At 52.4% G+C, this 25,551-nt stretch overlaps 3 protein-coding genes across 3 annotated transcripts, besides 15 other annotated features; 1 reads left to right on the forward strand and 2 right to left on the reverse strand.

Annotated features, from left to right (window-relative positions):
* Positions 1-177: 177 nt before the first annotated feature.
* PVX_113825 (hypothetical protein, conserved) lies at positions 178-12,168 on the reverse strand (the record flags this gene model as incomplete). Its single annotated transcript, XM_001616104.1, has 1 exon — positions 178-12,168. One exon carries the CDS (start codon positions 12,166-12,168, stop codon positions 178-180), a length of 11,991 nt encoding a protein of 3,996 aa, XP_001616154.1.
* Positions 2,402-2,448: a microsatellite.
* Positions 2,506-2,534: a microsatellite.
* Positions 2,828-2,963: a microsatellite.
* Positions 3,316-3,362: a microsatellite.
* Positions 4,884-4,907: a microsatellite.
* Positions 5,609-5,661: a microsatellite.
* Positions 12,127-12,174: a microsatellite.
* Positions 12,175-12,525: 351 nt separating this feature from the next.
* Positions 12,526-12,546: a microsatellite.
* A 1,833-nt stretch (positions 12,547-14,379) lies between these two features.
* Positions 14,380-14,407: a microsatellite.
* A 1,382-nt stretch (positions 14,408-15,789) lies between these two features.
* Positions 15,790-15,817: a microsatellite.
* Positions 15,818-18,992: 3,175 nt separating this feature from the next.
* Positions 18,993-20,957, forward strand: PVX_113820 (syntaxin binding protein, putative; the record flags this gene model as incomplete). The annotated part of the gene is made up of 1 exon (XM_001616103.1): positions 18,993-20,957. One exon carries the CDS (start codon positions 18,993-18,995, stop codon positions 20,955-20,957), a length of 1,965 nt encoding a protein of 654 aa, XP_001616153.1.
* Positions 19,484-19,526: a microsatellite.
* Positions 20,243-20,311: a microsatellite.
* Positions 20,958-21,571: 614 nt separating the features above from the next.
* Positions 21,572-24,166, reverse strand: PVX_113815 (hypothetical protein, conserved; the record flags this gene model as incomplete). The annotated part of the gene is made up of 2 exons (XM_001616102.1): positions 21,572-23,797; positions 23,879-24,166. 2 exons carry the CDS (start codon positions 24,164-24,166, stop codon positions 21,572-21,574), a joined length of 2,514 nt encoding a protein of 837 aa, XP_001616152.1.
* Positions 22,838-22,866: a microsatellite.
* Positions 23,954-23,982: a microsatellite.
* Positions 24,082-24,104: a microsatellite.
* Positions 24,167-25,551: the final 1,385 nt, after the last annotated feature.

Genomic DNA, 25,551 nt, shown 5'->3' on the forward strand with positions numbered 1-25,551 from the left:
AGAAGCGCGGGCGGTACGCGCCACTTGAAAAAAAAGTTGAACGACAAATGTGGAAGGGGGAAGGGAAGCAGGTGGGAAGAGGGAAAAGAGAAACGGGAAAAGAGAAATGAGAGCGGAGAAACAGGTGGGACCTGCTCGTCAGCATGCTCCGCAAAATGCACGCGCACTGCACGCCCACTAATCGCGCGCGGCGCCCTTGGGCGGCTTCTTCCCGGTGTAGTCGAAGACGGTGCCGTCGTCGGACACGAGGCACTCGCCAGTCATCCTGGCCCGCATCTCGATGGCCAGCTTCTTGCTCAAGCTGCTGCCGTAGGTGTTGATGCCGAAGTTCTTCGTGCGCTTGCACCCGCTGGGGCTCCTCCACTCGGCCCGCCACGCCTGCACGATGCCGTTGATCCTGATCATGTAGACCCCCGCGGGGGTGGCGGGGGTGCCGGCGTTGGACTTCTCCAGCCGGTCCACCCGGTCCATCCGATCCACCCGATCCACCTTTTCGAGCCTTTCCACCCTTTCGAGCCTGTCCAATTTGCCGTACATGCCCACATCGTCCATCTCCTTCTTGACGCTCCTGGGGAAGGCACCCTTCGCGCCCTGCTTGCTGCCACTGTAGTAATCCGGGGTGGAGCACTCCTTGGCATTCGGGTCGAAGGGGGCCCCGCCGAGCGGACTAGCCTCTTCGCTGGTTAACCCTTTGCTGAGCTCCTCACTGGCTGCCGCGTAGAGGTGCATCTCGTTTGTTTGGTTGGTCAGCCCCCCGTAAAGGTTATTCTCTACCCCCCCATTTTGCTCCTCCCCGCCGGGGATGCACACGTCGCTTGGGCCAATGAAAACGTTGCTGCTGTTTCTGAACGGGGGGCTGGCGCTGCCGCCCATGTTGGTTCCGAGGGGGGAGTTCTCCATTCCACCCCCGTTTGGGATGACGCTCCCGTTTGGGATGCCATTTCCGCTTTCTATCCCCCCCCCGCTGTGTCCACTGTGACCGCTGTGCAACCCGTTCTGGTCGGCCCCTTCGTTATCGGTTGGATTGGTGCCGCCCCCGATGGCGGTGTTGCTTAAGGGCGCGCTCAGGCTCATCTCCGCATCGTTCTGGGGGCCTTCCCCCTCGAAGTTAGTTCCCCCCACCCCTCGGCCATTGCTCACACAGTCGCCCAAGTTATTATTTACCATATCCGTGGTGCTGTTGCTCCCAGCTGGGCTGCTCACAAGTTTGATGCTTTCCTTTACGGCGCTCTTGTTCGTGTAGGGCGGGCTGCTACTCCCATTCGGGTTGACGCCGTTCATTCGGATGCTCTCACTTGGGGAGGTTACTGGCATGCCGTTTGTGTATATCCCCCCTTCTGTAATGGTCTCCCCATGGAGGTGGTCCTCCCCATAGAGGTTGCTTTCCCTACACTTGGAGTAGCTCTTCCCATTGACGTAGCCATTTTGCACGTACTGCAGGTCCTCGTTGCTGTTCGTGGGGGATGCTGCTGAGAGGGGAGGCGCGCCCCCTCCGACTGCCTTTTTGCTTCCTCCACTGTTCATGTGTGCCTTCTTAACATCAACCGTGGCAATCTCGTGGGGGGGGCCACTTTTGCTGCTGTGCCCTACGCCACTCTTGCCCCCCAGGGGTAGTTCATTCATGGCGGGCGCGCCTATGGGAGCGGCCATGGAAGCGGTCATCGGTGCGACCATCCCCGCCGCCCCTAACGGTGCTGCTAACGATGCCGCCACCCCCGTGTGCGTAAGGCCCCCTTTCCCCCCGTGGCTGCCATAGCCGTGCTTGCCACTCTGGTGGAAGTTGTCCCCCAGGTGGTAGTTACCCTCCAGTCCAGCCACCTCGTTCGACATCTCCGCTTTCAACATACCACAAGCATGTTGCTGCACGTCCTTCTTACTCACGTTGGTATTCTTCTTATACACATGTTCAAATTTTTTCCTCGCAGCGATCGCTAGATTTCTAGCTCTCTCCTCTCCAAACTTGTTAATAGAAAAATAGCGTTTCTCCTGTTTCCCATTGGAATACCAATTGGCACAGAATGCTTTCTTAGAGTCCTGGTAAAATACCCCCTGGGGGAGGATCACTGAACTGTCAATTTGATTCGTTTCATTTGATTTTTTATTATTTGATTTTGCATAGGTGATTACGTTGTCTCCTGCTTTTCCGGCTGGGTACTTGGCATAGGCGTTTCTGCCTTTCTGTTCCGCTCCTCCCAGGTGGGTCTCCCTGGAAGAGCGGTCTGGGCGCTCCCTTCTGGTCGTCCCCACCTGGTGGCAGTAATCGTAATTCATTTCTTCATCCTGGTCGTCCTCCTGCTCTTCCTCCTCGTGGGGGTTCCCATGGCCACCTCCCACGCCACCGCCTACCCCACTCCCATTGCTGTTAATTTTTCGCCTGCCCCCGCCGACGCAGCCGCCGTACTGCTCGCTTTCATTTTTCTTCTTCGGCACCCCTTCGTCCTCCTCTGCGTGCTCCGCGCCGGGCTTCCCCTCGGGGTAGCCGCCCTTCGCGTACGCGTAGTAATCGTCGTAGTGCCGGAGGGCGCCGCCCTGCGACGGGTGCCTCCCCTTGCCTCTGCCCCCGAGGTCGCTCACCCCGCTGAGGGGGTAGTCCCCCCTGGCTCCACTCTCATACCTTCCGCCCACGCCGCTAACCCCTCCAACGGCGGCACCAGCCCGGTGAAACTCATTCCAGTCGCTGAACAGGTCGATCTCGACCCCCTTGTACTCGCCCGCGTACTTCCCCGCGTAACCATCGTAGGTTCCTTCATTCTTGCACGCCCCCCCGCGGACGTCCCCCTTGGGGTTCCCCAGGTTCCGCTTCCTATCATAGGCGGGGTGGTACTCCTCGTAATCCACATGGTGCTGCTCAAAGGGGTATTTTTCTCTCCCCCCCGCTTCGTACTTGCTTGTTCCTTCTCCTACGCCGGTGTACTTAATAGCATCTGCGTAGGGCACGCCCTTTTCGTTCTTCTTCCCCTCGCCCAGTTGCACAAGGGCGCTGCTCCCCCCCCCTGGGTTGTTACCGTTTCGTAGCTTTTTCTGGCTCTCCGCGGTAAGGACGTCCTCCTCCTCGTCACCTGCCGCGGTTACCGCGCCTACCGCGGCCACCGCTCCGCCTGGTGCTGCCCTTCCATTCGAGGGGTCGTTTTCCTCGCCCATTTTATGCGCCCTCCCGTTGCTGCCACTCCCCGTGTGCATGGCGGCCCCGCCTCGTCGGCCATCTCGCTTGTTAGCGGGGGCGTTACTCGAGTCCACCGCGTGGTCCTCATTGGTGGCCCGCAAGTAGGTGCCTCCACCCCTCCTGGAAATGATTCGCCTGTTCGTCCCATCCACGTAGCTGCCGCATTCGAAGTGGTGAGCACTGGCACCATGGTTGGCCCCGCCTTCATTCATCCCGTTGTTATTCAAATTCGCCGTGTCTTCTTCCTTCCCCCCCCCGGCACGTGCATACCCCCCGGAGGCATCCGCATTGACTGCCTCACTCCCATCGTTGTTCGCTCCATTGGAAGTGACATCATTGGAAGTACCTCCATTCGCGGACGCCGCCGCATTCGCCGCAGCAGCAGCAGAGGCCCCCTTTTTGCCGGCGCCCTTCATATGCTTGGTCCTATTTTCAAAGGCAAATCTGGCCTTCGTGGCTAAATTACGAGCCTCATCCCAGCCGTAGTACTTAATTTTGAACCTCCTTTTAATTTGCTTGCCTTCCTCATACCAACTGCCTATCCATGCCTTTTGCGATCGATCGAAGTAGACTCCTCTCTGTGGTTTGAGCTCAGATGAGGTCATTTTGAATTCGTAATTTTCATTTGAATCTACGACTGCGTTGTTCCTCACTTTTGTGTTGATTCTCCTGGAGCCTACTCCTCCTTTTCCCCCTGCATTGTTCCCTCTTCCAACGGGGGTAGTCTCCATATGCAGTTTTGCTTTATCTTTGCTGTGGCTTCTACCATTGCCTATGTAGCACACTCCGTTGATTTTTCCACCCCGATGATCCCCACTCATGGGAGGTGCCTTTCCATTGGTGCCTCCATGCCCACCACCACCCACAGCATTGTTACTGCTGCTGCCGCTGCCACTACCGCTGCCACTACCACTGCCATTCATCCCTGCGGCTGCTCCCCCACCAGCAGTGGACGATTCCCTCCTACCATAATACCTAGATTCTAGCTCATAATTCTTTGTGTAATTCTGATTGACTACTTTGTTCCTTCTTCCACGCCCATACTCTACGGTGCAATTGTTAAGAAAGAAATTCACGTTCTTCCCTCGTTCGTCTTTCATTCCTAGTTTGGTCGAATTTACGCTGCTAACGTTTTCTTCGTCTTCCTGGTTGGCTCCTCCTCCCTTCATGTGTCTGCCCGGTTTTGCCATACTTCCTGCGGATGCGGCTGCGGAAGCGGCTGCGGATGTAGCTGCCCTCCCGCCGAGGTACACACCCTTCATGTGCATCTTCTTCTTCCCACTCGGGTCGTGGTCTCGATCGTCCAGGTCATCCCCGCGGTGACTCCCATCAACGTGGTCCTCGTCCACCTCATCATCCACCGCGTCGTCATCCTCCGGGTCTTCCATCTCCCCCCCATGAGCATAAAACTTTTTTAAAAAATTAAATTCTGTGGGATCAGCAGATAGTTTCATGAGACTTGTATTTATCTCCTCATCGGTCATATTTTCCCTATTTTTTATTTTTCTTAGGAGAGCTCTTTTTTTTTGAATGTGGTCGGTCATCTCCTCTCTCCTCTTCCTGGTTAGGTACCCGTGCAGAATGATATCGTCTGTGTTGTTCCTTCCGTTAAAGAGGCCCATGGAGTTGCCCAAATGCTTGTTGCATAGCTTTCCCTTCCCGTGGTCTAGCGAGCTGACCACATCTTTATACAAATGGGCGAAGCTCTTGCTGTGGCTGCTCCCTTTGTTGGCACTTCCTCCGAGGTGGTGGTGGTGGTGCGCATGCCTGCCACTGCTATGCCTACCGCTGCTATGTCTGCCACTGCTATGCCTACCGCTGCTATGCCTACCGCTGCTATGCCTCCCGCTGCTGTGTCTGCCCCCACTGCCTTCCCTACTGTTGCTGTGTTCTCCTCTCACCAGGAGGAACTTACCCAATTCGTCCACGTGACTCACATTATCGCTGCAATTTTCATTCGGATTTGTGTATGTAAAGCTGGTGAGGTAGTCACACAGGTTGCTACTCCTCCTGGAATCTGCGCACCTATTCACATGGCTGCTGCTGTTGAAGCGGACGTTGCCACTGCCGCCACTGCTCTGAGCCCCGTTATGGTTAGACCCCTCAGTCGGGTAAAACCCAGATTTGTACACTATAGAGTTATAGAGGGACGACAGGTAGTTCTTCATTCGCTGCTCATTCGTTTTGCTCATCCGCTGATGGCCATCGTGGAACAGCATGGCCGCTTCGTTCCTCTGATTCTCTTCGTCACTTAGAAATATGTTTTTGTAACTCCCGTGGGCGTCTTTGTACATTGCTTCCTCGGCCGTCCCCCCGGGGAAGAGGCTTCCCGGTGCTCCGCCGATGGGGTTGCCAATAACGGGGTTACCACCACCGCTACCGCCCCCCCCGTCCTCCTCCGCGTGCGCCGCGAACTGCACGTTGTCCCTCCTCGAAAGGTGCAGTTGACTGTTTAGTAGGTGCCACTCATGCTCGTACACCCTTCCGTTTTCGCTGGGCACTTTGTTCCCACCTGCGCCTTCCTGCTCGCACCCGTTTTCCGCTGCCATGTGATCGCAAGAGAAGGGGTTGCCAAGCTTGCCCCCTTTGCCAAGGGGATAGTCGTGCTTGGCGAAATACTTTTTCAATCCGTTTTGCATGTCGGTGCAGATCTTATCATCAACAGCACTGCCGCTCTTCGCCTTTTCTAGGAGCCCATACAGCTGGTAGAGCCTCCACAGGTGGTTACTCCTGCTGTTCTGTTGCGTGCCCGCTGAGGCGTTCGCGGGGGTGGACTCTGCTCCGCTTCCGCAGTTGGGGCAGTTAGAGCAGTTTGCACAATTTGCACAATTTGCGCAGTTTGCACAGTTTGCGTCAACCAAACCGTCGTACGCGAGCTTCACATCGGGGCACTGGCCACCGCTCGCGCTTAGCGGGTTCTCCTGTCTCTGCAGTTGGCCGGGAAGTTGCCCCTGCACCGGTGCTTCTCTCATCTCCTCCTCCCTAAGCGGCTTCCCCTCATTCTTGCTGATCAGCTCCTGGGCCAGATGGTTGCACAAATCCATAACGTTGACGTTGCTCTTTCCCCCCACTGGGTTCTTAACACAACAGAAGCAGTTAGAGGGGTTATTCACCACACCATGTGGTGCATCCCGGTGGCGCTCCCCTGCATACATCTCACTGGTGCTATCTCCCATGGGGTGCTTAAACGGAAAGGAGCCATTCGCCTCCTCCAGCACCTTAGAGTCAAAAAGAAACTTCTCATACGGCAGACCTTCCAAGTTAAGCTCTCCATTTTTCATCAAATTGAAGAAGTGCTTTCCTAACTCTCCACCACATGGGTTGCTTCCCTTTTCGTTGTATTCATCTGCATGGGGGTCACTCATCAGATTGCTTTTCACTTCATTCCCGTTTAGGATGCTCGACAGTTTTGACTTCTCCCCGTATAGGTGGTGGTTGTGGGCACTCCCGTTGCAACTGCCAGCAATGCATGGTGCCACCCCTCCGCAGGGAGCTCTCTCTGTGCTTAACAAACCATTCATGTGGGTCGCCACACTCATGAGGGCACACTTCGAATGGTTCGCATGGATGCAACCGGTTGTTCTATGCTCATGGCAGTGGTGCAATTGATTTGCATCGTTCCACCCTTTGAGTGGGTTCACCCCACAGGTTCTGTTAAGATTGGTGGAGATGGCATTGCTGGCTTCTTCCCCGTCGAAGGAACTGCACCGATGTAATGCACCCTGTGCTTTGAGAAGGTTTGCCCCGAGATGGTTATTTCCGGCTGCACACATGTTGAGCACGCTCCCGCAGGGCTTTCTCCTTTCGTGCTCCTCGCAGGGGGGTACCCCATAGTGGGGCGCTCTGCTGTCGTCCGCCTCTTTGGCGGCATCACTCGAGGGAGCAGCTCCACCTCCCGAGTCAACCTGCCCGTTGTTGTCCCCACTGCAGAGGTGCAGCTTCGTCCCCGCGTCCTTCTCATAAGCGTTCAGGGGGCCCTCCAGATTGGGGGCGGCATGGCTGCCAGTAAAGGGATTAGCAGCAAAGTGATTCCCAGAAAAGGGGCTGCCAACAAAGTGATTATTCGCGAAGGCGCTACTGGGCGAGGCGTGGTTGCAGGTGCTCACTCCGCCGAACATGCTGCCCCCCCCCGGTCCGTCCCCATCGCACACCCGCGACGGTCCACCCACATGCGACTTGCAAGTGAAGGGCTCATCACAACCACCAGCGACCTTCACGGACCAGTACCACTTGAGCAGTTTGAAAAAGTTCTCCCTGTTTAGGACGCTTCCATTTGGGTTGCCCAAACTGCCCAGATTGCTCAGATGGCTTCTACTGCTTCCACTGCTTCTACCGTTGGGACCGTTTTTTCCCTCGTCACTTGGGTCCGAGTTGATCCTATCGTGGGCCTTCTCATCGCCAAAATTGGGTCCGCTTCGCTTCTTAGTTTCTGTTTGTAGAGAGGCAGAACTGTCCTCAAACGGGGGCTGCTCATTCGCGCCGTTCGCGCCGCTCCCACCGCTGGTACCGCTTCCACCACCCCCCTCGTTGTCTGCCGCACTACAGCTTGCCTCGTCTCCGTTCGCTCCACCTTCACGACTGCCATTGTTCGCCGCCTCCCCCCCCGAGAGACCATTATCATTCGAGTTAAGCTCCACGCTCTGGTTTATATGCGCACCGTGCTGAATCAAAACCTCCCGGATGAACTCCATCAGTTTGTTCTTGCACAGGCTGTCTCCACTGCTGCAGGAGTCTGCCGTTTGTCCTTTCCCATGAGCACAGTGTACGGTCGGGTCATCCTGATTGCCCCCCATGCAGTTATGCATACTGTTGTGGAGACCACTTCGCACTTCATACGGGGGAGAGTGCCCCCCGGGCCAGACTGCCCCCGAACAGGGAAGCGGCCCGACCTCCTTCGCCTCCCCTGGATGAGCGAAACCCAATTTTTGCATCATTTCCTCGACGAGAACTCTGTCTTGGCCCCCCTTCTCCATCATAGCTAGAAGGTACTGAAGCACTTTGTTTTCTCTCCCTCGGGGGAAGGCCTCACCAGCACACATGCGGTCAGCAGCACACATGCCGCTATTGCTATACATGCCGCCATTGCTATACATGCCGCCATTGCTATACATGCCGCCATTGCTATACATGCCGCCATTGCTATACATACCTCCATTACCATACATACCTCCATTATCATACATACCTGCATCAACGTACACCCCGCCAACCTGGGCATTCCTACTGGCCGCCGCGCCCGGGGAGCAACCGGCGAAGCAGTCGGTCTTCTCCCTCACACGAAAGAACATGCCCCTTCCCTTGTGCGTAATCTTCCCCTTGTCCACCTCGATCAGCTTAAAATTCTCTAGCCTCAAAATAATATTATTCATCGTGCATGCGCTAAGGGAAGACAGCACTCCTAAGTGTTTTAAAATTGGAGTGAAGATGACTGCGTAATTAAAAATGTCGTGACAGAAGAGAGTGTTCATTACTTGGTTCAAATAGTGGGTGATTATTTTTTTTTTTTTTTTTTTTTTTTTTTTATTTATATTTAGGTGCATTATGGAGTTGTTCATACAAACGAGTCGGTTCTTCAGATGGCGGTTCTCCCCTTCTGCGTCTACTTCGTTTGCGGCGTGGCTGCTCGGGTAGCCATTATTGGTAGGCGCTTCCAGGTGGGCCTTCTCTCCCTGTTGGTGGTCGCCCGGGTTGGCCTCGCAAATCGTATCAGCTTCGATAGCGGCAACTGCTGCGACTACTTCAATTGCCCCCGCTGTTGCATCATCCGCCCTGCTTACCGGCGCGCCGCTCGCAAAATGGCCAACTGCATAAGCAGAACCCTGCTCCTCAGAACCCAACTTGTCAGATGCACTTGTCTTCCCCTCATTTGACTTTAATTTGTCGCTCGAGGATGCACTCAGGCACTGCTCCTTAAGCATCACGGATTCGTCATACAGACTGGGGTGATCATTGAGCGGTTTGCTGGTCTGCTCAGCGGGTGCCTCCTCCGCCTCTTTGCCGTCCACTTGGCTTCCAACAGGGGGGGTTGTCAACTGGTGTTGCGGTTGCTTCGGTTGCTCCGTCTGCCCCATCAACTCCTTCCGCTGCTGCTGCTGTTGGGCTTCTCCATTTGAATCGTCCCCCCCGTGGCCACCGACACGGTCGCCCTCCCCGTTTGCGGGTTGCTCCTCTTCATCCTTCGGATCCCTTTCCGTTTTCTCCCCTTGCTGACTGCCGCTAACCTGCAGTGGGTCACCCGCGTGCGTGCCATCGGCGGGAGCTCCCTCCAGGGGAGTGCAATCCTCTTTAGGGGTGTCTCCCTCTATGGAAGCCTCCACCCCTTCCATCGGTTGTACCTTTTCACCGTGCAGTTCTTGCTCCTCATTCTCCTCATCCTCCTCTCCCTCCTCACTATAAGCCCTCAATCCGAAGGTGCCGTCGTACTTGCCCGGCTTCCCACTCTCGTTCACCACAGTTTCGATGCTCGTTCGCATGTCACTCGGTGCGTAGTAAATCTTATCCTCCACGTCGATTAGGTCTTCTTTGCAGAGAGCTTCCTCCCCCCCGGCCGCGCCGCTGACGAAGCGGTGTTCCTTCGGTTCGCGGCTCTCCTGTTCGCGGTTCTCCTCCGCCTTATCGTGCGTGTAATTCTCCTTCGCGGAAACTGCATCCCTTTTGATCTGCTTGTGGGTGCACCCGTGCGCGCTTTTTTCCTCCCCGAGGCTGTGCTTCCTCTTGAGGGACCTACCGAGGCAGTGCTGCCTGTCTACCTGAGGCACAGATGGGTCGAACCCACAATGGTTAGCACCCTGGAAGGAGTTGCCTCCGCTAGAAGGGTCATTCGGTACATGCATTTCGATGGCGGTCGCCGAACCGGGCACTAGTGCATTCACACTGGGGATGACTTTGCCGTTTTCACTTCGGATGGGAATTTTGCGGTCGAGACTGCTCCTCTCCAGGCCGCCCCTCACCACGGCGCCTCTGACCAGCCCACCGGCCCACTTCCTCTTCATCTTGGTGAGCACCCTCGCGTGGTGCACAATCGAATGGACGTCCACATAGGAGCTGTCAATCGCCATAATCTTCCTGAAGTGGTAGAAATACCCATCCCCATTGTTGCTGCAGACCCACTGGGGGTTATACTCCTTCAGGTAGTCCAGCACCTGAATGAAACACTTTTTAATATTGCACAGAAGTTGCTCTACATATTTATCTGCATCTGAGTGGGTAAATCCCAAAATGATTTCGTTGATGATTCTTTTTTTTAATCTCTTCCGACGGATGGCATGTGCACTGTTGCTGCTCCTTCCAGAGAGGTCCCCAACGGCATAGGCATTGGAGATGTAGAGGAGAAACAGCGGGACGGTTATTTTGATGCTCCCCTGCAGGGTTGCTTTGTCCTTCGGGGGGCAGCCCGCGAAGGGGAAGTTCATATGGGTGGTTGGCACAGCGGTTGGAATAGCGGTTGGTATAGCGGCTGGCACAGCGGCTGGCATAGCGGTAGCCGCATTCGTGGCCATACCCGCTACCGCACCGAGCTGCTTCCCCTCCTCGAAGATCATCTTCGGGCTGTAATTCTTCAAGTAGTGCTGAATCTTCATTGCAATGTTTTTAAAGACGCGCTCTGGGTTCTGCTCTGGGTTCTGCTCTGCGTTCTGCTCTGCGTTCTGCTCGCCATCCTTGGACGGGTTCTGCATCTCTAGAGACAACTGGTTTGCGTGCTCATTAGGGGGAGGGTTCCTCCCGTCCGAGTGGCTACCCGAGTGGCTACCCGTGTAGTTACCAGTGTAGCCACCCATGCAGTTATCCTTGCAATTATCCGCGCCCTCCTCGGCCCCCTTGTTACACCCCTCATGTGGGGGTTCTTCACCGTTAGCACTGCCGAAGTCCTTCAATTCGTCACAGGGGGCGGGGCTCTTCTTGTGGGCGCCGCCGTTGGGGAGGGTCTCGGGGTCCTCCACTCCTCCCTGTAGGTAGGCCTGCACATGCGCGAGGTTACTTGTGTGCTCATTCGTTTGCTCATTCGTGTGCTCATTCGTGTGTGCATTCTCGAGCCCGTTCACGTGTGCATTCCCGGGTGGGCTCCCCTTCGCCTCGTGGCCGTAAGAACCCCCCTGCAGCGCTATATCCTTCGGAAGGCAACCCCTCTTGAAAAAGCCCTTCACATCAAATGCTTTATCATCCAAGCTGAGTTCCTCCTCCTTGATGCTCCCCGGCTCGTTGATCATTTGCTCCAAGTAAAGCCTCATCAGTCTGTAATTGTAACCGTTTTGGCCCTCCTCATGGGGGACCACCTCATTCTGTTCGCTTCCGAGAGGCAAACCTCCACCTCTGCAGAAGCACATTTGTTCGTTTTTACATGAGCAGTTAGGGACTTCCCCAAGGTGAGTCTCCTCCCCATTTGGTTTTGCATAATGTTGACTCTCCTTGTAGAAAAAGGAGTTGCATTCTTCCCATCTGTCGTCTCTAAATTCATTTGCAGTTAGTGCGCTCTTGTGAATGAGCTTAAATTCGTCTGCGTGTGGAGACGTAGCGGCGCTCGTTTTGTTCGTCTCCTTCACATGTGTGGGTTGCTCTTCCACGTGGATTTGGTCACTCGGGGAGGGTTCACCCGGGAGGGTTGCTTTATTCGCTTCGCTTACGCAGATGCCACCCCCTCCGTTCACATAACCGCTAGTGCTGTTTCCCCCGCTGTCATTCACGATGGGAGTGTTTAGAAAATCCATCACGGGGTTGTTCCGCATCATGCCGGGGAAGCTCAAATCTTTCGGTTGCGCAGTCCCCTCCTGCATGAGTGCATCGGCCCCCCGCTTGCTACCTCCCTTGTCTGTGTTTCGATCCAAATATATATTGCACAAATCGTTTACATTCATCAGTTTATTCTCATCGATCGTAGAATTTGATGCAAAGGAATCTAAATTTTTGTTTTGCAGCATGGAAGATACCACTTTCAGCTCATCCACGTAGTTTTTGTAGCTGTCCGTTTTGCTGGCCTTTCCGCCTTCCGTTTTGGACTGCCTCTCCATCGCTTCGTTTTTTTTTTTTTTTTTTTTCTCTTTTCTTTGGGAAGGCCTCTCTCCCTTGGCAGTTGGATGGCGGTTTGAGGTCAGCTTCGATCGGCTTCTACGCAGTTGGTTAGTGGTTATCTTCTACAAGCTTCTGCAAAAACTTCTATCCGCTTCCTTCCGCTTCCTTCCGCGACGCAGCCGATGGCGCAACCGATGGCGCAAATAAAACAAAAATTAAAAAGGCTCGAAAAAGCTAGCTGGTCGGGGCGAAGAGACTCTCACCTTTTGTCGTCACATCTGAGCAGATGCAACCCAAGCGGAGTCATCTTCAAAGTGGGATCATGTTAAAGCGTCTGCCCATCTGAGCGGGGAACCAAATCTCGGCGCTGGCTGCTCAGGGGTGCTATGCCTTCCTTTTCGAAGCCACAAAAAAAAAAAAAAAAAAAAAAAAAATAAGCAGCTAGCACAGTTCGTGCAAATTACAGTACAAATCTGCGGCGACGCGCGGTATGCTATGTGTGTGTGCACGGGGAGGGGCAAAACTGCTCTCCTCGTGAATGTCCCTTTGAAAGCATCCACTGCACTGGGTTGTCGTTCTGGTCACTCTGGTGTGCAGCTCAAAATGGGGTAATCACCACGTATGCTGGGGGGTCTGCGTTATTTAAAATGTTTTCTCTTTTTCTTTTTTTTTTTTTTTTTTTTTTTTTTTTTTCTTCCAATCGCTTGATAACAGGTGTGCTCTACAGCTGTGTGGTCAACCAACCCAGCTCGGGCAAATATATGCGCGTGCACACTGGAGTATATGCACGTGGGGCAAAAACATTAAAGCATCACACAATGGGTGGAGGAGGGAGAGGGAGAGAAAATACGGGGAAGGCAAACCAATATTCGCGCGTTTACACGTGGAGGTTACGTCGCGAAGGTGTACCTGCTTAAAAGATCAGATGCCCCGCTTCAAAATTGAAAAGTAGCCTACGGGGGGGAGGCAGTCGCGGTGGCAGAACAGTTGCAGGGACAGTCGCAGCGTCAGTCGCGACGGAACTCGTGTGCCTTCTGCGCGTCAACAAATAACTTAAAAAAAAAAAAAAAAAGGCATACGCGCACGGGGGTCCCTACATGCACATAACCAAGTGGTTAAAACGTTTTTGCATTCACGTGGAGGTAACTGCAAAGCTTTTTTCTTTTTTCTTTTTTTTTTTCTTCCTCCTCCTCGTCACACAAATCTGCGTGGTCGTCGACTAGCTCAACGGCTGTCGCTGCGAAGTTGTGCAACTGGAAAGAGGGCACCTGGCAGAGATACGTCTCTCCCTTCCGTGCGAGTATGCACAGAGAGAGGACTACACTCGCTGGCGCTTGTGTGCAAATTGGGGGAGATTCACTCCTTTGTCTTTCCACAATTTCCGTCAAATTACTCGCCTCCCTGTTCGTGTGTGTGTGTGTGGAGGGGAGAATTCGAGCGTGTGCACCACGAGTGTATATACATGCGCTGCCCACTCGCATGTATGCACACAGAAAAAAAAAAAAAAAAAAAAAAAAAAAAAAGAAACACACATATGTATATGCATACACCACGGGGGTGAACAAGTGGTTGGTGTGGCGCGGCAGGTGTGTGAGTGTGTGTGGTATCTGCGCCTTGGCCAGGAGATCGCGAGATCTGTTCGTGCGCAGGTGCACCCGCCTCTGCCTCGAAAAGGGACAAAAAAAAGGGGGGAAAATGCCAAAAAAAAAAAGGGGGAAAAATAAAGGAAACGCCTTCAGCAATGAGCGCGGCAGTTAAAGGCTACTTAAAAAATTCACTACGGTGGGATTTAAAAAAAAAAAAAAAAAACACTACAGTATACTACAGTATACTACACTGCACTGCACTACACCACATCACAACGCTGAGTGGAGGCTCGCCGTGTGCACCTCCCTACTGGCAGGCACAACACACGTGCAGCGCGCACTCGGGTGTATGCAGTCGTGCGGCTCTCCTACCTCTTGAAAGGGGAGAAAATACGCAGCGAAAAGGGGAGGAGAGGGAGAGAAAAAAAAAAAAAAATACAATAACACAATAATATAGCAATAACATAGCAATATAGTAGTAACGCACAACTGACGCATGTGCAGGCACGTCAGCCACAGCAACACATCACGGTGGCGTTACACTGACAGTAAAAAATACACATGACTATGCATTCACATGGGGTTGTGTTTACGCACGCGCGTGCACCATGTGGTGGAGGCAACTCAGTGGCTGTTTGCTCTCCCAGTGATTACATCACTTTGGCATAAGTCACAGCAAAAAAAAAAAAAAAAAAAAAAAAAAGCAGAAGGATGAACCAAATGAAGCAACGTGAAAAAAAAAATAAAAAAAAAACAGGAGCTTCAGGGTAGCAACGCTGCATACGCATGGACACTCATGCATACTCACCGCTTCCCCTTATTTTTACATCAAAAAAAATAAAAAAAAAGGCTATTCCTCGGTGTGTACAAGCGCGGGAATGACGAATGTGAAAAAAAAAAAAAAAAAAAAAAAAAGGGGGTGAAGAATACAGCCCAGATGTGCTGCTCACCCGCGAGCGGATGGTGCTAAAAAACAACGCGGTGTGACGAGGCACACAGGTGTATGCCATGAATAGACGTGTAAACAGGTGTGTGCACGATGTGGGGGCACTACTCCCGCACGGCTCACATACACGAAGAGGCAACTGTCGCCAGAGGAGGTGGCACTCCCGGGAAGTTTCCTTTTTGGCACAAATGGGCGACAAATTTGACGTACGTGTGTGACGCTAGTGACGCTAGGTTTACACACGGCCCCCGCGCCTCGCTCAAGGAGCGCGCGGAAACGAGCCCAACGCAATGGGACTCTAACGCCAGGACGCTCGCGCGCTTCGCGAGGGGCACGCGGTTTGGAAGAGGCTTCAAAGGGGGGAAAATGAAAGGGGGAAGTGGAAGTGGAAAATGAAGGTGGAAAATTCAAAAGGGAAAATTCAAAAGTGCAAAATTGAAGGTGCAGATTTACGGAGGCGACTTGAGGAGGCCTTCTAAAACGCCGCTTAAACGCAGCTTAAAACTTAAAGTGGGAAACTCACGATGGAGAATTCAAAAGGGAGCCAAAATATAAAGCAGAGGAAGAGAGAAAAAAAAAAAAATGAAAGCATAAGGCGAAAGGAGGACTGACTCACCAATAAAAAGAACTAAAAAGTAGTGACTAAAAAGTAGTGACTAAAAATTGGCGACTAAAAATTGGAAACTAAAAACTGGTGACTAAAAACTAAAAATTAACTGTCAACGGAAACAGGAAAAAAAAGAACGAAAAAAAACAAAAGGCAGAAAAACAAAAAGCAAAAAAAAAAAGAAAGTAAAATAATGAGATAAAAACAAGGCGAAAAAAAAATGCAAAAAAATAGGGCAAAAAAACAGGGCGAAAAAATAGGCAAAAAAATGGGCAAAAAAACGGGCAAAAAACGGGCAAAAAACAGGGCGAAAAAACAATGCAAACTCGTGCGTCGCGTCAACCTGCACGTCAACCGGAGTCCCAAAATGTGCACATCCTAGTTACGCACAAGTGCGGAGAGACGGACGCGTTCCCTCCCTCCTCCTTCACACACCCACGTGTATGCACGACGGGTCATAGCGGGGTGTTTATGCGCACCGCCCGGGCGCTTTAGTTCCCGAACATAAAAAAATGGATCAAGAGGGAAACGGGCGCAGTGCAAAGTGCGCGAAATGGTCTGAACACTTGTGCAGAGGGAGGGCGGAAGGCAGGAGAGGAAAGGAAGGCGGGGGAGGAACGGAAGAGGAGAGGCGCGGAAGCAAACCTCAGGAGAGGGATTAAAAGGTGCGAAAAAAAACCAAATGCGCTAACTAAAAAATCGCCGCAAGCGATGACACGCGAGCGACTGCTGGGTGAAAACGCTAAAGGGGGAAGAAGTAGCAAATTGGGCTAAGTGGAAGAATGGCAAAAGCGGCAAATTAGCAGTTGGCAGATAGCAGTTAGCAGTTAGCCGTCAACAGTCAACAGTTAACAGTCAACACTTAACAGTTAACGATTAACGATTAACAAGTTAACTGGGTAAGAAAAATTTAAGGGAGTTAAAAAAAAAATATATCCGCAAGCGCGCATACTGCATACGTTCATACGTGCATATGTTCATGCGTGCATACGCTTGAGTGCGCGAACGGCTGTTCATTTCCGCCAGTCTCTTGCAGATAAAATGCGATGATGCTCCCCGGGGAGCAGCTGCTACGCACAATTGGAAAAGGAAATTCACGCAGGTGCATACTGTGCACAAGGGGTGGGGGGGAGAAAGAGGACTACACACATGTGTGTGTATTTATGTGCGCGCGCGGACTCGGGTGCAGGCTGCACTTGCGCACATCAAACGGGTATTAACCAGGTAGCGAGGTGACCAGGTAACCGTCTGGAGAAACAACTCGCGCTTGCATGCCCAAGGTGGAGGGAGCGAAACGTGAGTAATTTTAACGTAAACAAGAGGACGCCTAGCCAGGTTGTGCTTTACAGACAAAAAGGCGGGGGTGCACATTTTTACAAAAAAAAAAAAAAAAAAAAAAAAAAGGAAAAAAAAAAAAGGAATGCAGGACGCACGGAGGCAATTCTTCCTCATACTATTCCGCTTCTCCTTCTTCATCTTCTTCCTTTTGGTGCCTTACTGCTGATCTTTTTTTTTTTTTTTTTCTGGTCAGCACAAATGCAGAACAGAAGTAACGGGAGAATAGCGAAATTGGTTCATGCCCAGGTGCAAATGCACTCTTTGGTCTAAAAGCACGCGAACGCACCCGCGCACACTCGTGTGCATACGAACAGTAAAGGGGAGAAAAAAAAAAAAAATAATGCGCAACAGGGAAGGCAGTCACACCGAAAGAGTAACACACTCGGTGCCTTGCGCAGCCAGCATACGGCACTTCGCGCGGAGCACTTTCTCGTGTCGAAATGGCAGTCCAGGGGAATCGATTTGGAAAAAGGGACACGGGGGATGGAGAATTCGTCCAAATGAACGCAGGTACACGAAGCTGTGCGGGGTGCGCCAAAATAAACGGAGGGGCTGAACATCTAAGGGGCAATTGCACATTCGGGGGACGTGAAAAAAGTGCACCATCGACTTGTGCTGTGGCGCAAGCGATTAGGAAGAGAGCCAGGCGAAAACACGTTTGAGCGTTTAGCCATTTGATCATTAAGCCATTTAACCATTTGACCATTTCACCAGCTGATCGGTTTCCGATTCCTCACCTGCGCGCACGATTTCCGGTTGGCACACTCTCCGGTGAAACGCGTCACGTTTTAAAAATCGCAACGATGCAGAATTTCACAAAGGTGAGAAAAAAAAAAAAAAAGACAAACAGAAAGGAAACTTAGTGCGCACTAACGTTTCATTGTTGCCCTGTTCTGCTATCCTGTTTTGTTCATTTTGTTTGTTTTTTTTTTCCGCCTTGTTTAAAGCGGTTTTACTTCCCTACGCAGACGTGCCAACGTGCGTGCGTTGGTCCCTCTTCCCGTTCGCACAACTGTTTGTAGACAAAAGGAGGATGCAAAGTAAGGCCACCCCCGCATGTTCATCCCACTGTGTGTAGAGGTGGCCGACGACAGTGAGTGGAAGTGGCGAAGTGGCCACTTTGGATGCGCCTGAAAGCTCCCGTGGTTGGTGGTATTTTATTTATCAGCGCTCCTACCGCATTGGCTTGCCGCTTGTCAGGAAAAAAAAAAAAATTATGACATGGTCATATCTTTTCGCTTCCTCTCTAAGCAGCTAGCCAACTTTTCGCCTGAACGGTCAGCAAAAGAAGGAAAAAAAAAAAAAAAAAAACTAGCTAAAAGACTTCTCCATTTGGCTGGTCACCACTCGGAGGACACATTAAAAGGTAGTATCTCATTTTTTGTTATAAGCAACAACGTAGGGTTTTGGTCTATTTTATGCGTCTTACGTTATAGAGGCGGAGTGACCCCCTCGCAAAAAAGTTTACTACACCTTCGGAAAAGCACGAGGGAAGGGGGACATTCCAAAAAAAAAACCACAAAGAGGACATCCGCAAGAGAAGCAGCTTTGCCATTAAGCTGGTCTGGGTCGTATCATTTTGCCTACTTCGATGCTATCGCGCGAGTTGGCGTTTACGTTTGCTTTGAAGGGGAAAAATAGCGGCCAATCGCTAAGTCCGCAGCAGGGCGTTTTTTTCACCCGCTTGGTATGGATGCTTGCGTAGGGCGACATATGCCCCCCTGGACAGTTAAAAGGGAAGCGTTGTTAAGTTGGCTGGAACTACACGGGGAACACACCGCGTGGGGGAGTACCACCCGTGCGCGCTTCATCATTTTTGCGAAAAAGAAATGGGTAGGGGTTCGGATGAGCTTCCTTTCTGCGAATAGCTACTGGGCTTCGTTCTTCGCGCGGCGCCACCGGAAGGGGCGCGCATGCAGCATGTGGAAAAGGTCAACGCGGTTATGGCGCGCACGGTTGTTAAGCGGTCATCAAACGGTCGTCAAAAAGGCACCAAATGGTCGTCGATATGGTCACCACATGATCACCAAACGGTTGCAACAGTGCTCCGCAAAATCCTTCGCAATGACGGCGCGGAAAAGCGGCTCACGAAAAATCGCAGGGAAGCGGCGTCGCGCGCGCCGCATCCCGCATCGCAAGGGCTGCCTTTTTAAATAAAAAAAAAAAGCAAATGGTAAGCGCGCGGTGCTCCGCGTGTGGTTAATTGGCGCGAGTGGAGGAGTTGCCGAATTGGCGAGTAGGGGGAAGTCCGACCGCGCTCCTTTGGTCACGCGTTTGTCCGCCCTCCCCAGCGCTCATCGCGCTTCTCACCTGGCACCCCCCCACAGCGGTGACCCCCCCGGCAAAATGTCGCTGAAGCGGAACTGCCGGGAGCGGCTCTTCAGCGTGATCGAGAAGGTCACCCAAGTGAGCAAGTACCTGATCATGGTGGTGGACCCCAGCGCGCAGCAAGTGCTCTCCATGATTTGCAGGAGCGAGGAGCTGCTGGAAAGGGGGGTGTCGCTCGTAGAACAGATCGACGCGAAGAGAAGCCAGCTGCAAAATTTCGACTGCCTCTATTTCCTCAGTTCCAAAGTGGAAGTCGTGGAGAGGATGCTGGACGACTTCACAAATGAGGAAGAAGCAATGTACCATAATGTGCACATTTTATTCACCTCCAATGTGGGGAAGAAAAACAGAGAAATTTTGGACCTTCTGGCAGCTAGCCATTTTCTTCTTAAGAGGATGAAAACGTGTGCATGCTTTAACATCCCCTTCTTTGCATTTGAAAGTAGAGCCTTTTACCTGGACCATCATTTAAATTTGCACGATTTTTACCCCTTAAAGGATTCGAGCATTTTAGGAGAGCTTGCTTTGGAGTTACTTTCCGTTTGCTGCTGCTTGAAGAGCAACCCTGTTGTGCGCTACCTGAATTCTCCCCTGTGCAGGCAGTTTGCCGAAGTTTTTTCGAACTGTGTGAGTGACTGTAACATTTTGGAGAGCTCCCAGGGGGGGGACGAGGACGTCTTGCTGATTTTGGACCGGTCGGTCGACTGCTCCATTTTGTTCGTGCATGACTATGCCTACCAGAGTCTCTGCTACGACGTCCTGCGGATTAGGGCGGAGCAGCCAAAGCAGTCGAAGCAGGCGAAGCATGCGGAGAAGCCGAATCAGGGCAAACCGGGGCTGCTTCCCCAGGGGGGGGGCGACCAGGCAGGAGAGGACCCACATACTGTGAGCTTCGAAATTACAAACAACGACCAACGGAAGGAGGTGAAGAGAGCCACCCTCTCGGAGGAGGACAGCCTCTGGGTCAAGTACAGACACACGCACATCCAGGATGTAAACGAAATGATAAAAAATGACATCGCCTCATTTACAGAAAAAAATGCAATCGCGAAGATTAAAAAGAAAAATGTGTTAACCCCGAATGAAGCGCTAGATGCTTTGAGGTCCCTTCCGCAATATGAAACGATGATTGAGCAGTACTGGCTACACGTCTACCTATGTGATAGCTGCTTCCAAACTTTGGAAAAGAAAAACGTTGTGGAAGTCGGTATGGTAGAACAAGACGTGTGCTGTAATGTTGATACTTATGGGAAGGAACTCACTTACACAAAAAATTCTGCAAATGTCCTTTCTATCCTCAGCAGCAGTGACTACCAGCAGGAGGAGAAGGCCAGACTGCTCCTCCTTTACCTCTTTAATTATGAAAATGTAAGCGAGCTGGACAAGGAAAGACTCATCGAGTCGTCTCAACTGGGTCTCTTTATGGAAAAGTTCGTCGAGCACTTCCTCGGTTTGAAGATGCACTGCGGTCAGGGTACCCACGTGGAGAGGCACCCCGGAGAGGAAAACCCCCCAGCCTGTAAACCATCCCACGTGCTCGAAAGGAACAAAAAGAAGATCAAGCACTATAAGACCGTTGCAAAGGGAGCGAAGTACGAACTGAGTAGATACGAACCGAACGTTAAAGATATCATTACGGAGCTACATGAGGACACTTTGCACAGGGGAGACTACCCCTTCGTGGATGCCAACCGGGGGTCCTCCTCCGACCAGCATGTGAAAGAGCAGCACCCCTCTGCAGGGAAGAAGGCCAACGTCACCAGGGGAACTGTGTGGGAGTTCAAATCCGTGGAAAGGACGGAGGCCCAAATGGGGGGTAAAAAAAAAATTATCGTTTTCATCCTTGGGGGGGTTACCTTCCCGGAAATTCGGCAGGCGTACGAGCTGTCCGAGCAGCTGGGCGTGGACGTGTATGTGGGCGGCACGTCCCTGCTCACCAGCGAGGTGCTCTTCCAGCAGTTCAGGCGCTTCCCCGGCGGGTAGGCGGTGCAGAAGTGGTGTAGAGGCGGTGCGGAAGCGGGAGCCCAAGCGGGTTCCCCATCGTTATTCCGGTCCACTTGCTTCTTTGCCATTTACCCCTCTCCATTTGGCCCTTTCCCTTTTACCCTTTCCCTTTTACCCTTTACCATTTTGGCCCTTTCCAATGCTCTGCTCCCCCACTCCGGAGGGACCCCCTTCTTCGCGGCCGCCGGAACGACTCATGCTGTGCGTCTTTTTCGTAACTCAATTGCACACCGTGTGTGTGTCCATATAATCCGTTTATTTTTTTATTCTTTTGCTTAACGGGGGTGAGGCGGGACCTCATGGGTGTGCCGACCGTCCCTTATCGTCGCAGTATATCCTCAGTACCGCCTCGTACCGCCGCATCCCCTGCTGCACCTGTGGAACTGCCCAGTTGGGGAAACTTTAATTTGGGCCTCTGGGCCGATCGAGCTACCCTCGCTGAGGTGGCCTCGTCAAGTTAATCGCGTCGGTCCGCCGAGCAAACCGCAGCTGCGATGGCCCGCCGTCTGATACAAAGTAAAAAGGTGGACGGGTGGGGGGCACAAAAAAAGGAAAAATATAAGGAAAAAAAAGGTGCGCAAAAGGAGACCAAATTAATCGCCACCGCAACGGTGGGGCACGGCCCGGCGAGACGCGCCCCCCTCCGGGATGTTCCTCTCCTTCTTGAACGCCTCGATCCATTGGCAGAACTTTTTGTTAACATATTGCGTCTTCTCACTTTGCCCCCGTTTGTCAAGCAGGCTTGCCTGCCTCTGTTTGGCTCTCTCCATGACGGAGCCGAGGCAGTCGTTCCACTCCTTGAGCAGGCCGTAGTGGAGTTTCACTCTGACCCGCGGGGGGATTCCCCCTTGGGGGGGCTCATTAGCTACCCCACCAGTTGCACTTGTCGAGGAGGCTGCCACATCATCCGGGAGACACTCAACGGGGATGAAATAAAACGGGTCCGAGTGGACATCAAAACAGATGAGGGAGCTTTTCACCCGTTGGAGATGACCACCATGAAGGGGAAGATCCTGGCCAGTGTGAATACCAATGCTTGCCTTTTTATTTCTAGACAATTCAATTACGAACGGATAATAATTTTTTCTGATCATGATGGCTAGCTGCAGGTTAGACAGTCGGTCCATCTCCAATCGGTCGTCTTTAAAAAAGGCTATGAAATAGTTGCTGTACAAGTCAGGTGGATTTACTACCTTCTGTAGAACCCCCCTGTCGTAGACCCTGCAGTAATGAGTATACAGAAGATCGTTCTTAAAGAGCACGTTGCTTTTTAAATGGAAAAGGACGCAGTAGTAGTCATCCCAGTGACCGCTCTGGATGTATAGGTAGACGTGCCCCTTCTTCACTATTTGAATGTCATAGATGTCGCTTTCGTGCACCCTTCTGTTTGCGCTGGCCTTCATGTGCTGCGTAATTTTGGCCTCATCCAATGGGGTTAGTTGGCTCTTCCTCGGGGGGTAGGTCGCATGGAGGTGGGGAGGCGCGTTCGGGGAGGGGTCACTCCCTGGGTGCGCAGCGCCCTTGGGGGGGTCATCACCAAAAGTGGGGGCAGCCTTACCGCCAGCCGCTACACCAGCCGCTATACCACCCGCTATGCCAACCGGACTGGCGGCCTCCCTCCCAATGGTGCCCATGGCGGTGAGGAAAAGACCGTTGAGCCTCTCCAGCAGCTTCACCTTCGGGCCGCCCCCCATCTGGGTTTCCTCTGCGAACAGGGACTGTACTAACTCCAGGTTCGTCTCGTCAAGTCCGCCGACCATTCTACGTGTCCCCATCTGTGGTGGTCGTCCTTCTCTCCTTTGTCTCTCCGCGTGATTATCTGCAACCCTGTTGGGGGCTGCCCCCCCAATTGGTAGCGACCCCGTGGAGGTGGACATACCGAGAGGTGGTACCTCCAGGGGGTATATCAGTCGCCTGACTTTACTCAGCTGATTTGATATGTTGTGAAAAACGTCTACGTACTTGTTGTACGCGTGGAGGGAGAGGGCGTGCTTTTCCTCCCCCAATGGGGTTGCGCCAGCTGTTGGGGATACGCCCCAGGAGGCATTCTTAGTAGAGTTCCCCCTTTCGCCCCAATGGCTAGCTGGAGATACGCCCAAAGAGACGTTCCTAGTATGGTCTCCTCGTTCGTCCAAATGGCTAGCTGGAGACCCGCCCCAGGAGACATTCTTAGTGGAGTTCCCCCTTTCGCCCGAATGGCTAGCTGCGCCATCCCCTCCATCCTGAACACAAATGTCATACAAAAGGATGTACTCGGACCCATCCAGCTCGACAGTCTCCTTGTAGGTCTTCTCCAGAACCTCATTCAGATACGTAAAAGCATTTCCATTCGTCTGACAGTTTTTTTTTATCCCCTGGATGATCACTCGTTTGTTGCTACTATGGAGGTTATAACTTGGGTTCTTCACTGCTTCTAACTGATTGTTCGCTTCACAGGAGATGTTACATCTATCGTTGTCGTCGCTCCTGTCTGGGTCTCTATTCGTTTCCCCATCGTTCTCGGGGCCCCTTTCGGAATTACTCTCCGTCTGGGTCACACCCACCTGATGACTGTCCATCTGGCAACCTCTCACATGAGTGACGCTCTTCTGAGCCAGCTCCTCCGCCTTCTTCCCCCCGTCAGTTCCATTTCCAATGTATGTAGTGCTGACGGGGGGGTCTTCACAGAGGCTAATAATTTTTGTAGCCTTACAGAGGCTGCTCACCGCATTGGAGGTGCTCACCCTGCTGCCCCACTCTCCAGCACCGTTTGTCTTGTTGCTCGCGTGGATTACGTAGTTGGAGCTGATTCTTCCTAGAGCGCAACTTAGCGCGGTTTGCTGTGTGCATGCGGAGTGGTCGGGGGTGGGGGCGCGCCCCCGCTCCCTCGGCCGGGCGGCTACCTCGGGGCGGTTGGATACGTTGGCTAAGTTTTTCACGTCTGATCGGTTGGATATGTTCGTTCTGTGTGTGGTTTCAGTTTGGCTCGTTTGGCTTGCTTGGCTTGCTTGGCTTGCTTGGCTCGCTTGGCTTGCTTGGCTCGCTTGGCTTGCTTGGCTCGCTTGGCTTGCTTGGCTTGCTTGGCTCGCTTGGCTTGCTTGGCTCGTTTGACTTGCTTGGCTCGCTTGACTCGTTTGACTTGCCTGGCTCGCTTCCCTCACCCCCCCGCTGGAATAGGAACAAATCGTCTCCACGCTCGAAACGCTCATTTTCCCCCTGCTCGAGTTATCTTCCAGCGAACCAACTCCGCGTCCGTTACATCCATCTGCGAATGGGGGAAAAAGGGGAAGAGATGAGGAGTTGAATAGGCAGTCATGTTAACAAGGGAACGAAGAAGCAATCGCACCAGCGTTGGCACTCTCGGGAGCATTAGACCATAATGTGCATTGCTACATTTTTATATCTGCAAACGGAGGAACGACTGCACCGATGGGTTAGCTGGCACGACGCGGAAAACGAGGCGACGCTTCAGACGTGTGCATCCCCTACTGCTCCACTTCGAGTGTATGCCAACTGGGTTAAACGTTAGCAACGTAGAGGTGCGCACATTCGAAGGGGGACACTACACCAGTTGCGCAATTAGCCAGACGTAAACCGTTCGTCGTTTGGTCTTTATTCCTGTCTGTTATGGTATCTTCGCGGGGGGGGGGGGGAAGAAAAAAAAAAAAAAAAAAAATTCCCGTTCAGGTGATCTAAGTGCAAAATGGGACAATTTTTTTTTTTTTTTTTTTTTTTTCATTTTGGCTAGTTCGCTGTTACCTGCACAGTGCAGGTGAAATTTGCATAACTTGTCACTTGCCCTCCGTTAATCTGGTGATTCGTGGTACTGTTTATCCCACCATTTAACGTGTTCTCCGCTTGGTGTTTTTCCCCCCCTTTCACCGCACAACTGGCATGCATTTCTTCAAAAGGTGAGTGCCCAATGGGCGGGCGCGCCGCCATACTCGTTGCTTGCCAGATTTGTCGCATCCGTACCTCCTCTCATTCCATGGTGTGTGCTCCCCCTCTTTCGCTTAATTTTTTTTTTTTTTTTATCCCTTACCTTTCGCGGGGTGCTCATACTTCGGAGTGACGGCCTCGAGCTCCTCCGTCTGAGTGTGCTTTTCGCGCTGCTCGAAGTGCATTTTGTCAACGTTAAAAAGAAGAGACAGCGGGGCGAAAATTAAAAAGGAAATTAAAAAGAACAAAAAGGGCCCGAAAAAGTCCTGCACAAATGCTTCCACAATGTGTTCAGAAATCATTTATGGACGAGGGTGGTGAAGGGGTGCACGAGCTCTTCAGGTGGGGCCACCCCACGCTGAGCTGTGCAGCGAAGTGTGGGCAATGGGAGGGGAGCCAATTGTGGGCAGGGAAAACCAACTGTAAGCAGCTGCACCCAATTGTAAGCAGCTACAGCCAATTGTGGGTAGCTAAAACAACGTGTATTTTTACACGATGAAAGTAGACAAACGGGAAACTGCGCGTTCGCGACTAAGCGGTGGGCACTCCCATCTACAAAACACATTTGCGTGCAAGCTCGTGTAGGTGCGCGTGTGCAGAAGAGTCCTTTGCGAGGCAACGCAAGGGTAAAGCGGCGGCAAAAAAAGGGGGAAAA

Source organism: Plasmodium vivax, chromosome 11, assembly GCF_000002415.2.
Source record: "Plasmodium vivax chromosome 11, whole genome shotgun sequence".
Lineage (NCBI taxonomy): Eukaryota > Apicomplexa > Aconoidasida > Haemosporida > Plasmodiidae > Plasmodium > Plasmodium vivax.